This window comes from Falco punctatus (assembly GCF_963210335.1).
Source record: "Falco punctatus genome assembly, chromosome: 8".
In the NCBI taxonomy this organism is placed as follows: domain Eukaryota; kingdom Metazoa; phylum Chordata; class Aves; order Falconiformes; family Falconidae; genus Falco; species Falco punctatus.
This window is the reverse complement of record NC_137588.1, coordinates 11,372,251-11,385,751: the sequence shown is the minus strand read 5'-3', so window position 1 is coordinate 11,385,751 and position 13,501 is coordinate 11,372,251. Positions and strand designations below refer to the sequence as shown.

Here is a 13,501-nt window from a genome sequence, read left to right as displayed (position 1 = left end):
CCAGGTCCCTCTTCTGTCAATATAGCTGTACCATTGAGATCAGGGGTTTGATGGGCTTTTCCTCCACCTCTTTATATGACTTCTCTCAGCAGTACGTAAAGGTCAGTCAGATACATTTGTGCATATCATAAAAGTCTTCTCTGAGATACTGCAACTCCTATTACTCCTTGCAAGAAGCGCATGTGCATGTGGAATGCACACATCCAATCAGAAGTGATACTATGTAATGGCTGTGTTCCTGGGGCATGCACCAAGTTCCCTATAAAATAGAATAAAATTGAATAGCACCTTCGTAGTGGCACCTTAAAACTCACCTTTTCTGCATTCCCCTTAATGACTTGGCAGGTCCTGGTGTGCTGAAACAGAGCTCTCAGGCTCACAGATGTCATCTCATGGTTTCCTTTTCTGCCTGACTGTGCCCAGCCTGTGGTTTCCTGTCTTACACTTAGATTGTAGGCTCTTGGGGCTGAGGGTTGCGTGTACTTCATTCTGAGTTTGTACTGTGCCTGCTATGATGAGTCTCTGGTCTTTGACTAGAATTTCCAGGCACTAAATAGTTTTAGAAGAGAAAATAAGTCTGACTTTAAATACAATGTTTGAATCTCCCAGGTGGTCCTGAAGGCTGTTTACTTGGTCCTGAACCATGACATCAGTTCCCGGATTTGCGATGTGGCACTGAACATTGTGGAGTGCTTACTTCAGCTTGGTGTGGTGCCCTGTGTAGAGAAGGCTCGGCGGAAGAGTGAGAACAAAGAAAATGAGGCCCCTGAAAAGAGACCAAGTGAAGGATCTTTCCAGCTCAAAGGGGCTGCTTCTAGTAGTTCAGCTTGTGGATTTGGGCCTCCTCCAGTTAGTGGAGCTGGAGATGGAGAAGAAGGAGGTGGTGGAAGTGGTGGAGGAGGTGGAGGTGGAAGTGAAGGAGGTGGTGGTGGAGGAGGAGGAGGGCCATATGAGAAGAATGACAAGAACCAAGAAAAGGTTTGTCTTGCTTCCCTTTATACAATTTCTGAATGTACTGTAAGACCTGTTAAGATTGAGTATGCATGTGTGTGCAACTGTCCTGTTTTCTCTTTTTTTTCACCACAATGACGAATTAATTTGTTTTGCTCTGGTACTTTGGAGTTCCACTGAGGAAACATGATTGGGAATTCAAGCACTGTAACTACTCCAACAAAGCAACTGCCAAAAGCAGAGTTTGTGAGCCTTGCATCGACATTTTGAATATCTTGTCAAAGTGCCTGAAACCTCAATCACAATGATTCTTTTCAGGTTCATTATTCATAACTTACAAGAAAAAACAGAATCCAGTGTGTGAGCACAGTTTCTTTTCTTTGATCACCAGAAATCATAAATTTTTCAGTATTGCTATGAGAACTGGCCAAGAGATGCTGTTGCTGATCTCCAAAGTTGCTATTCATACTAGCATAATACGTAAGACATTCTTAAAAGATGCTTGTTTTTCTGCTCAAGCAAGTCAGCTCTTGGGTTTTCAGGCAGAAATTTTTGAAGTGCTGAATGGTATTCATAGTAGCGTGTAGGGGGCTTTGCATTTATAGCATGACTTTTTTAGGTGAGCTGAAAGGGAAGGGGCTGGTCCCTAAACTTGAAAAATAATTGGAGGTAACATTTCAAGAGTAACTCATCAGTAATGGAGTGTCTGAGAGGATAAATGGACAACAATTTGTTAAAAGTACAATGCTAACAGAACGCCAGTAGTTGTGCCAGGGTTTCACAACATCTTCCCCTCTGTGACCCGCAGGATGAAGGCCCATCTGTCAGCACCCATAGGCTGGCACTCACAATGCTCATCAAAATTGTTAAGTCCCTGGGTTGTGCCTATGGTTGTGGAGAAGGACACCGAGGGCTCTCTGGAGATCGCCTGAGACACCAGGTATTCCGGGAGAATGTAAGAGAATTAAAGCTCATTAAAGCGTCTCCTTTGTACTTTCGACATGTGCTGCTGAGATTGCTGTCTGCCCCCTCTGTAGCTTTTTCTGTATTGACAGTAAATGTGTTGCTTTTTGCCCCAGCTCACAGACTGTGTTGCAGCCCAGCTGTAGCAGATTTTCAGCTATGGTGTTACCTTCCAGCCCTGGGGCTTGCTAAGAGCACACCAGAGGCTCAGGGTGCTTCTGGCCACCCCAATGGATAAGTTGTCTGGGAAGGGACAAATATATGGGAGCAATTCCCCTGTGTGAGCTGGTGTAAGTAATTTTTCACCTTGTTGGTACCCCAACAGAGTATGCTATTTACAAGAGATGCAGCTATCTTGGGTTGCATATCTGAATCCAGAAGTCCAAGGTTATGTCCACCTTTCCTAATGGTGATTATGACTGGTTGCTGCTGGGCTGCTCCCTTGGCTCCTGATAGTTGGAGTGCACTGTACTTGCAGGCATTTTAGTGTGCTGCAAGGAAGCAGAAGACTCATGCCCTGTCGAAGGGCAGGGTGGATGGTCACCGTTGATAGCTTACATTTTTTGGTTCTGACCAAGTTGAAGCAGTGGAAAGTGCCCAGGATGTAGACCAGACACCTGATTTCACCTGGAAGAGTTTGACCTCCTGAGATCAGTCCAATGCCCTGTCAAATGGGACCCTTTCAAAGGCTGTCTCCAGCACATGCCCCCTCCTCACCTGTGTTTGCAGCAGGGAGCATTTCTGATGACTGTAATGAGTATTTACACTGTGCCCATCCTCAGCGTGGGTGGGAGCCAGGTGCTTTGGTTAGCCTGAGCCATGCCAACAGAGCTATGATTTGGTTCTGCAATCTGAGCTACATGGCTCAGAGATGGTTTGGCTGCCTCTGTATCATGCAGCATTCTTCTGTTAGCTAAACTTCTGGGTACTGAGCAGGCTGCAGTAGTAACATTTGTTCTGGACACAGTGGGACAAGATGGGGTAAGAGAGTCTCAGTGGTAACAGAGGAAGGGTTCTGCACACAGCAGTAGTTGAACATATGCCATATTCATCAAAACTGTGAGTTAGGCTTTTATGTTGTGTTGTAGCTGAGCCAGCAAAACATTTAGGCCTATACATAACATTAAGCATAAATGAGTAGGTCTCTTGGAGCCAAGGTCCTTATCAGACTCATTGAACTGAGGTTTTTACAGTAAGAGATTTTCCTACGTGTCAAAGTTTGCTGCATTTCCTGTGCATTTGTCTGGCCAAACTGCTTTGCATGCACCATCTGTGTTGACTGCATGGACAATCATGTCTGAGTTTACTGGAAAGTTAAGCACCCTATTGTAGGTAGCAGAGGAGTTCATGTTTCCCATAGAGCTGATATTTCAGATTCTCTTTGCATGGGGTCCTGATAGGGTGGGTACTTTTATGATAAGAAGTTGACAATTAATAGCTTTTAAATAAAACTCTAATGTTTTGCATGATATAAACTGGTCACTGGGTATAGGTGTATCAGATGGGTTGGATCTGAGCCAGAGGCTGAAAATCAGATGCCTGAGGCTAAGAACCTGTTTCACCAAGGCAGTAAGCCTTGACTGAAGTGGTACGTTGCTACTTCATTCATATTCAGTGAGATTTTACCTTGGGCTTGGGGTGAGGAGGACAAACCTTGAGACATGGCTGGCAGTGACTTCACCGCCACCTCCAAACAGTGGCACCCATACTAGTGCACTGTCTCCTTGTGCTGAATTTCTTGTTGGCTTCAGAGGTGAACCTGTATAATGTTAGAGGACCCGAACCTTCTGACTCCTAGGGGAGGTTGCTTTAGACAGCACAGCAGAGCACTGGCTAAGCATGAGCAAAAAATACTCTGTTCCTGTTAGCAAAACTTGAACATGTACTTTGATGTGATGTGATTTGGTGGATATCATTGCAGGCTCAGAACTGCCTCACAAAGCTGTACAAACTGGATAAGATGCAGTTCCGGCAGACCATGAGGGATTATGTGAACAGGGATTCTCTCAATAATGTGGTGGATTTCCTACATGCTTTACTGGGTTTCTGCATGGAGCCAGTCACTGACAGTAAGTATAGACGGCATCAGAAATCCTCACATGAATATTCCTAAACTATACCATCGGAAAGAAGCCACGCTCTTTCATTTTCCTTTAAAAAAAGAAAAAAAAAAACAACTGTGAATTAATATACTCAAATTACACAGAGCATATCCTCAGCCAGTGTGGGTCAGGAAAGTTGAATCTCTTCTGATTTGACTCATCTAGCAATCTTGTATCACCCAGTGCACCTAAAATTGAAGGTCTCTTCTTTTGATTCATCCTACCTGTTGTTCATGGCTCTTCAACTAAAATGTTTTCATTCAACTCTGCCTCAGGCAGGAAGTTTTCTGCTTCATGACATGACCAGGCGCCAGCTGGAATGGCCTGTTTAATCCAGGGTTTATTCTGAATGGAGATATAATTGAGCATTAAAATCTTCTGTGGTGCCTCCAGTGAGGCAGTAAATAGCAAGACCAGATTGAACGAACAAGAACATGAACACGCAGATGCGCATGCCTGCAGTTGCAAGCATGTGTGCATGTGTGTCTGTGTAGGCATTTATGTTTTCTTTTTTTAAGTTAGGAAAATTATTCCAGGTGCTATTAGAATTACCAAACATTTATGCTTGGTCACTGCATGCAACAACAGTTAACAATGACTGTGTACAGAGCAGGACTAGTTCCTCTGAAGCACTTGGAGAGTCTGACTATATTAGCCTACCTCTGATCCCAGGCATTTCATTAAAAGCATCAAAAATACTATATCACAGGATTTTGTGAAGAATATGCCCGTAGGAAGTTTCCCCAGGTATTCATCAATTATTGACTGGCTTATGCTTTGAAACATGGCAGCTCATACAGCTTTTGAAAGTCTTTCCTGTCACCTAATGAAACTGGGATACTTCTTTTTATTCATATAAATGTAATTCTTTTTTGACTCTCTAAGAGCTTGGTCTTCTTATGCACCTTGCAAGAACAGCATTCCTATAGTTCAGATTTTCTTTTCTTTCCATGGGTGTTGTCACTTTGCAGTTTAATCAAGCATTTGTGGTCCTTTAGAACAGTAAATAGAAAAGCTGGAGATATTGTTCAAATTTTGTGCCTTATTCTGTACAGCTCTAAATGAGAGATATGTATAAAAGGAGGCCAGAATGGTCCTGATCTTTACAATCCTTTTTCGTACTACAACTATTTCTGGGAAGATTTCATCCTTCTCATTTATTTTACCCTTCCCTTCTGCTTTATTTGTGTTGGTTTAGGATTGCAAGAACTGAGCATAAGCTATTAGGTGGGGACTTGCCATTGTCTTACATATCTGAATCCCTTTACACATGTCTTTAAGCCATCTTTTTAAACTGTTCCTAACAAGGGGGTTTGCTTCTACTTGAATTTTACAGACAAAGCTGGATTTGGGAATAACTTTACCACAGTTGACAACAAGTCTACAGCCCAGAGTGTAGAAGGGATTATTGTGAGTGCCATGTTCAAGTCATTGATCACTCGCTGTGCTTCCACTACACATGAGCTGCACAGCCCGGAAAACCTGGTAAGCACTTGATTTCATGTTAACAAAGTTACTTTTTCACTTGAGTGTCACCAGTGAGACTTTACAGTGAAGAATTAATTTGGTTTAGCCAAATCCCTTGGGTTTAGCAAGCTATACAGTCACAGTTAAAACATGATATAAATTTGATACCCTCCTTGCATGCCTGCCTTGGAACCAGGGGACTTAGTCAGGATAAAAGTTGTTGACTCTGAATTGCATTTTCCTCTCTGTTCAAGCAGCTTCTGCATTTTTTTTGATGGTTTGTTGTTGGGTTTTTTTTCCCAAATGGATTAGTAGTTTAGTCTGCAGCAAGGGATTGATGAACAAGACTACAGCCAGCATGAATCAACTTTCAGCAAAGTTAAAGCCAGTTTAGTTGGTTAAGGACATGGCCCACCTGTGACAGAGTATGTGAGTTACTGAACTGCAGTTTGGTAGGCCTTCCCAAGGGTTAGACAAACATTCCATTTACCAACACCTGGAGGAAAGTAAGATGCTGCTCGTTGCTGCCTATGTGCTGTCTCCCCAGAGCAGTCAGTAGAATGGATTACATGAGCTCTCTTCTTCCAAATTGGTGCAGAATCTAGCAGCTAATTTCAAACCACCTCCTTTATTATCAGAAATTAGGATTTGTCATGGAAGCAACCAAGAAGCACTCTTGTGCTTCATCCTTATGGCAGAGCTGCAGAGGAACTGAAGTCCAGTTAAAAGGACAGTAATTCTCTGTGAGGGGAAGGGAGAGGGAGAAGAAAAACACAGTAACCTCTTAAACCAGCAGAGTTGTCTGCCTATGCCAAAGTCCTCTTGTTCTTATAGATATTCCTTCTTTGGAATGTTTCTCAGCAGTGATAAAGTGTTGGGATACAGAAAAACATGCACCATTGTGGATCTAGATTAGGATCACGAAGTATAAATTTTCCTTGTCAACTATATGTCTTTCTGGACTCAATTTTCCTTAATGTGTAAGGTGAAACTTATCTTGAAGTGGAGCACCATTAATTGTGCCTGTATGGAGGACATGGTATGCAGAGTATACATGAGGATTTCCTGGTGTTGGATCACTCTTTAATGTCAATCTTGTGTTTCAATATCTTACGAAAAAAAAAAAAGCCTTAATCAGTATACAGATCCAATTATTTGTCTGTTTGGGTTTTTTTTGTTGAAGGCTGGGAAATTTGGAATAATGTAAGATCTTTCAGAAAAGTTCACAGATCAAAAATCAGGTCTGGTAAAATTGTTCCCTCCATCCCCTTGCCCTCAGATATAGAGGTGGTTTGTCATATCACAGATGTGTATGAATGTTCAGCACTAAAAAGAGCCTTGAGTGTAGGAGTAGGCTGGGGAATGAGTGAGTCATTCCTCTCTCTTCCCGTGATGTAAGGCTCTAAAATAATTAAGAAAAATCCCAAGACACCCACTGGTTTTGAAACAAAACATGCAATTTTTTGCACTTTACTCCCCTCCCCTCCACCACCCCCAGCTTTTTCATGCCTTTTGAGATTATGGGCTAGATGAAAGGAATAAAATAGGCTTTAAGTCATCTTTGCAGCTCCCTCATCTTTCAGCTGTTTTAGCCTCTGATACCTCTACATCTGCTGTAGTCCATTACAGAGCATGTTCCATAACAGTAATGTTCCTCATTGTCTGCTTCTTCTGAGTGCACTAAATGGAGTTTCCACATTTTGATCCCAGCCAGAAAACCCAAACCCTGTACATAGAGAGTATATCACACAACAGCCAAAGAAAGTAATGGCCTGCTCTGAAGTACCTTAGAAACTGTTGATTCTCACTGCTTCTTCACAAACAACAGACTGAATTCTTTCATTTTCATGATGTCTTGCTACTCAGGGCTTGTACTGCGATATCCGACAGCTGGTCCAGTTTATCAAGGAGGCTCATGGGAATGTATTTCGCAGAGTGGCACTCAGCGCCCTCTTAGACAGTGCTGAAAAGCTAATACCAGGGAAAAAAACAGAGGAAACGGAGCAAGAGCCAAAACCTTCTGGGAGCAAAAGGTAGGTGTCTAGGAGGGAGAAGGCAAATGACTGACTTGCATATGGCTATATGACTACATGAATTGAACACAAATGTAGAAAGGTTTGTGTGTTTTTTCTTGATAGCATATTCAGCTCCTGATGTACAGAATTGTATTGTGGCAGCAGTCTCCTTTAAATTTTAATGAACTGAGACAATAATAGATTTGCAGCAAAAAGTGTTATTCCTCATGTACAAGGAAACACTGGGAGAAAGAAAGGTTAAGAGAAGTAAGAAGCATAGTGTCAGTCCCAAAACACGCATCACATCCTTAATGTTGTTTATCTGACAAGTAAACTCATGTATGCAAAACAAGTCCCAGAAGAAATCTAATCCTGACATATTTCTTTATCAAAAATAAATTTTCTCTGGTGCTTTGAGACTTGTCATATTAAAATGTTGGGAAGGATTAAGAAAGTTGAAAAACTCCTAAACACCTTGGCTTTGCTTCTAAGCGCTGCTGCCTTTTTCATGAATTATATGTATAGAGACAGTAAGTTCTCAAAGAGGGGGTACAGCTCTAAAGGTGCTTTGTTGCTCAGCAGCACTGGTTTCCATGTCTTGTAGCTGTGTGATGACCATGAGATGGGCCATCCATTTGCTTTAGCTGATGATTTATATTGTCTGTATAGGTCTGAGGTGGGAAGCGTCATCATTGACAAAGGCCAGGCATCAGCTGCCCCTGATGAATGCCGTAGTTACGTCTCGAGCCGCCCAATGCAGACTCCAGAACAGTAAGTAAATAATGAATTTTTTTTCATGTGTTATTGCCAGCAGCTTTCTTCTAGGATTAGTACAAACGGGCAGGAAAGCAAGGACTTATCTCTTCAGATGGTACAATAAATGCATTGACTGTCTGTTCAGGAGCTGCTGATAACATCCGGATAATGCCTATTATCAATGCTGCCAGCAGGACCCACCCTGATTTTGATGGGGAACTACCAGAGATTTTCAAAAGACAGTGCAATAGATTTGTCAATACCACATACTACCATAGCCACGAATAGAGTGTTAATTCCTCAGAGATGTCATCAGAGATGTTCTCCATGCTTTGTTTGTACTTCTGGGGAATGATTCTATTAATTTTCAGCTTCCAAGTTGTTGCTAAGGGTCATTAATCCTTTACTGCCTCACAACAGCCAGCCCATTCCTGACCTATCTTGGGCATGTAGTCTCCAAAGACTGTTGCATTTCCCTTATCAGCAGAGGTTCTTTACCAGTTTTCTTAATGAGCAAATCAACCTGCTGTTAGGCATCGCACGTTTGAAGTCTCTGTTGTCCAAAGAATTCTGCCATTTAATATTGAAAGTAAATTTAATCGATACTCTTAATAATTTTAGAAAATTTCACAAATGGCAACTAGTCTCTAAGTAACTTTGGACAAGTCATTTAACTTCTCCAGGCCTCTGAATAGTCCTCTGTCTTGTTAAAGTGCTTTGAGATACACTGCTTGAAGACCTTGCTTGCACAAGGGCCCAGAGCTCTGTATTAGGTATTCTGCATTAACTGAGCCTGCAAAGTCTCACTGTTGCTGAGACTGCAAGGATAACACAAAGCCCTTTATTGCTCTGCAGAACTGCAGCAAGCTGTTCTGCTCTGAGCCCTGCCACAGCCATGGGAGATCTTAAGTGTATAGCAAATTTGCTGTCCCCATTCCAATACATTAATGAGAACTGTGACTCCAGCATCTTCAGAAATGGCTATCGTGATGTTCAAAAGCTCTCCAGTACACACGCTTGTAGAAAACAGCAATGTAGTCCTATCAACATAGGTCATTTTGACCTAAAGAAGATGATTTCTTTTTCACATGTAGGAACTAAAAATTGGAATGGACTGTTCTGTGGACAAGCTCCTTAGGGTAGAAAAGATGGTTATTTTGTGCCTTGAACAATACTGAGCATGTTGTCAAACTTGATTATGTCCCACTGAGAAAAGTATGTTTGGAATTCAAAGTGAAACAACCTCAAATAATAGAGAGGTTAGGAGGGGGCTGCGGGAGGGAGGCCTCATTTCCCTGAGCATCCAAACTTCACTGAAATGCAGTTCACACTCTGCATCCTCTTTCTTCGAGTGATGAGCAAATCCAAGGGGCTGTTCTGGGACGCAAGGACTTCTGGCGGAAGATGTTCAAGTCACAGAGTGCAGCGAGTGATACCAGTAGTCAGTCTGAGCAGGACACATCCGAGTGCACCACTGCACACTCTGGGACCACCACAGACCGGCGTTCCCGCTCCCGTTCCCGACGAATCTCCCTTCGAAAGAAACTCAAACTCCCCATAGGTAAATGTATGTTTCTTCCTATTCTATACAAATATTGCATGTGCAGAGAAACACAGATAGATATGTGTCTTAAGAAATATTGCAACACAGTTCCTTATTGTCCAAGTATATTGTATGTTCTCCCAAGGAAAGCTGGGAAATGCTGCTCTCTCTGTTTTACAGATGGGGAGCTGAGGCAAAAGGAAATGTAAGCAATTTGCCAAAGATAACAGAGGATATCTGTGGCAAAATAGAATATTGAATCTGTGTCTCCAAAGTAGTAGGCTAGTACCTTAATCTCACGGGCGTTGTTCCTCTCTACAGAAGAGAAATATTCCAAATAGTGTTTGATAGACAAAGAATATATCCTTCACAAGTCCCAGGACCTAGCCTTGCATGGTAAATACATGTAACATGAAAAGGTTGCCTCCACCTTTCCTCCTGTTTTCCCATGTCCTAGCATGGCCACTTTGGAGAAATACGGTGCAATTGCTAATAAATAGGTTCTGCTTGGAAGCATTTTCAGAATTGTCCTGAGTGGCTTATTCTGCAACAGGGAACTGGCTGAAGCGCTCCTCCCTCTCTGGTCTGGCTGATGGGGTAGAAGATCTCCTAGATATCAGCTCTGTTGACCGTCTCTCTTTCATCAGGCAAAGTTCCAAGGTAAATGTGTCAGGCTGGATTGCAGAGAGCTTGGAAGGACAGGATCTGGCTGGTTTTAGGTGTCCAAGGAAACATTCTATTCAATGTGGACACTGCAGCCAATGAGACTCGGTCACAGAAGCCTTCAGAGTAGAGTGCTATGGGAATTTGATAATGGACTTGTACAGCTCACGGTGAAGGCTAGGTTAAACCTACACTGTATTTGTCAGTCTGCCTTGGTTCACTGAGAAATGCAGGCTCTGTCAACACACTTAAGTTTTAATTGTTGGTCACACTTGTCCTTCCTTCTTTGTGCCCTTACAGCCTCTTGCGAAAGACCAATCACTTAAGCAGAAAGTTTAAAAGATGAAGTGTTTCAGCGTACGTAAATGTGTGCAGACCCACTTGTGTTGCTATGGTGATCCACTGTGTTACAGCCTTTCTGTAGATGCTTTATGCCTAAGCGAGGAAGACCAAGAGATAGCGCTATGGCACAGCCTGACCCGGCCCTCTGTCTTTGCACAGGTGAAGTTCACCAGCGCAGTGAAGCTGTCAGAAGGAGGGGGGCCAGGAGGTGGCCTGGACAATGGGCGAGATGAAGAGGAGAATTTCTTCAAGCGTCTTGGTAAATGGCGCACCTGCCGAAGACACCCATCCAAGCTTCATCACACAGAAGAAAAAGATGGTTAGAAATCAGGGTTCTCGTCTCCTTTTTCCTTTCCTTTTAACTTTTTTTTTTTAAAAAAATGTTTCTTTCTGTATTTTACCCCTTTCCCTTTTTTCATGTTTTCTCCATAGTTTTTGTATCCATTCTAGCCTTCTCCAACTTTTTTAGTCTTTGCAACTGTTTTCTTTCCCTTTCTTCTTTCTTTTGTTTTGGTTTAGAAAAACCGTAGTAAAGACAATTTTTTAAAAAAGCAAGACTATCCAAATAAATTATGCAAGTACAACATTTGGGCTTTTTAAACCAAATTGAATTTGATCAATACACTTGAAAAATTAATGCTTGCTTCAAAGCACTTATTCAGTTAAAAATTAGGTGTGTAAATCTTTCATTGCCTAATATGACAATGGGTGTTCCATCAGTTTTTTGTTTGTTTTTTTTTTTTTTTCCCAATTTGTGACCATTTGACAGTTTTAGCAAAGTTCAGCACAGAAATGGAAAACCCTGCACAAACCTTGTTATAATTATCTCTTTTCTTCTGTGTTTGCATGTCTAGTGTCTGCATACCATTCGTTAGGGATGCTGTCCCTTTTTCTTAGCACACAACATAACACCACCACCACTTTTCCTTTCCACAGAAGTATATTTAATTGCAATGTATTTTCAAAATCAGCAATGCTTGAAAAGTGCCTTTATGAATAATACAAGGTCATCATATACTCTGTCTTAAAATGTCATGCAGGCATTCATATGCTCATGTCCTCAGCTCAGAGCTCATCCTTGCTGTCAGGGAGACAACCTTATATCTTGAAGTTATGTTACTGTTTTTTCAAGAAAACACAACCTGACTCCCAAAAACACACAAAAAGTAGATTTTCTTTTTCATCATGATTTCTGTAGCATTATGTCTTTTATTTTCTAACATTATATTTTGACACTGCATTGTATGTATTTCACAATCATCTGTCCCAGACCTGCAGTATAATGCATGTAAGGCATGTTCAGGCAAGTGACACTAGCAAAGGATGAGCATATCTTGCCAGTGTAAACTGGTCATCATTCTACCACTGCAGAAACACTGGTGGTGGTTTTCAACTAGCTCCTAGGTGGAATGTATCATTCCTTTAGCAAGAGAATACATCAGCTCAGAAGTCTGTTATAGCTTGGTAGCTGAATACCCCCAGGATGGAAGGAACTGCATTGTATTCTTCATCACATACTTTGTGCTGAAGTAGGTGTGAAATACTTCCACCATATTTTCTCTCAGCTCTTGCTGGGAACAAGTAACTGAGGGCAGTCAGATTTTTATAGACTGCCACAGATGTTTCTACAGTGCTCATGTGAGATGTTCTTCGTATTTTCTTGTAGGAAATTTTTTTTTTTCCATCTTGCTAATGCTGATTTTATGCCACTGTGAGTCTGCTTCTGCCTTGAGTGCCCATATTCTTGTTTCAACGGCACAGATTTAGTCTTGGCCCTGTGAGCATCAAAAGTTTTGTTCAGTATGTGTGGCACATCTTGTATGTATACGAAACTCAGATGACACACTAGTATTGGATTTTTGAACTTTGGAAGTTTTGTCCGTACTTCAGCCTTCTGTGAGTAACATCAGAATTTTATGTAATTAATGAGGGGAACTTGAAACATCTTTTACCTGCCTGTGAGAGAAGAGATGTACGTGACACATGCTTGATTTTGACATAAGCATGTGCTAGAAATGCCATAATAAAAGTGATGCAATGGGTTAAAGACAGAGACCTTTGCATGTTAGTATGAGAAACAAGCAAATTGTCTAGTGATGGTGATGAGGAGGACTGGGCTATTGCCTGATCATTAATTGAAGCGAAAGGAGGGTATTTAAGGTTTCTAAGGCAGCGTGTGACAGTTAAGGAAGTTGTATCACCATGTCCACACGGATCTCTGGTATGCAATGAAAGCCACATATCATTAGCAAAAATAGTAGAGTACTTGTACACGCCTGTGTGTGTATGCACTTGCATGTGTGCAGTGACATTGACGTGAGGCCTTTTCAGTGCAGGACGGTTTATAACACAGAACAGCAACATTACTGACAGCCTTCAAATTTCCAGTGCTTCTGTATCTTCCACGAAGGTCAGCAGGTTTTATGTGCTTATGGAGAAGAGAATAAAAGCCTGTTGTAGGTGGATGGGCATGCTATTAAATCCGTTAGGGTCTGACCCCAAACCTGGTTTTGCCTTCTCATTCTTGTCATTCATGATGCTATGCCATTACTTTGCTCATGCTTTTCACATGTGGTGTTTCCTTTTGTGTTTTTGGGTTTTGTAACATAGTAGACCAAACTGACAGAGAGATGAGAAATACATTACAGTAAAAAACAATAACGTAAAATAATTTGTCATATCATTTATGGATTGCGATC

General features: G+C 41.7%; 1 protein-coding gene across 17 annotated transcripts in view; it reads left to right on the top strand.

Moving 5' to 3' along the window:
• UNC80 (unc-80 homolog, NALCN channel complex subunit) overlaps nucleotides 1-13,501 on the top strand; it is a 140,975-nt gene that overhangs the window by 37,310 nt on the left and 90,164 nt on the right. For 12 of the 17 annotated variants that reach the window (XM_080398327.1, XM_080398326.1, XM_080398340.1 and 9 more), the window contains exons 13-21: nucleotides 610-978; nucleotides 1,760-1,906; nucleotides 3,836-3,983; nucleotides 5,353-5,501; nucleotides 7,350-7,516; nucleotides 8,168-8,269; nucleotides 9,607-9,821; nucleotides 10,351-10,457; nucleotides 10,962-11,121. In XM_080398327.1, the coding sequence (XP_080254453.1) occupies nucleotides 610-978; nucleotides 1,760-1,906; nucleotides 3,836-3,983; nucleotides 5,353-5,501; nucleotides 7,350-7,516; nucleotides 8,168-8,269; nucleotides 9,607-9,821; nucleotides 10,351-10,457; nucleotides 10,962-11,121 (1,564 nt within the window). The remainder of the gene's footprint in view (nucleotides 1-609; nucleotides 979-1,759; nucleotides 1,907-3,835; nucleotides 3,984-5,352; nucleotides 5,502-7,349; nucleotides 7,517-8,167; nucleotides 8,270-9,606; nucleotides 9,822-10,350; nucleotides 10,458-10,961; nucleotides 11,122-13,501) is intronic. The other 5 variants (XM_080398332.1, XM_080398336.1, XM_080398331.1 and 2 more) reach the window with 3 other exon arrangements.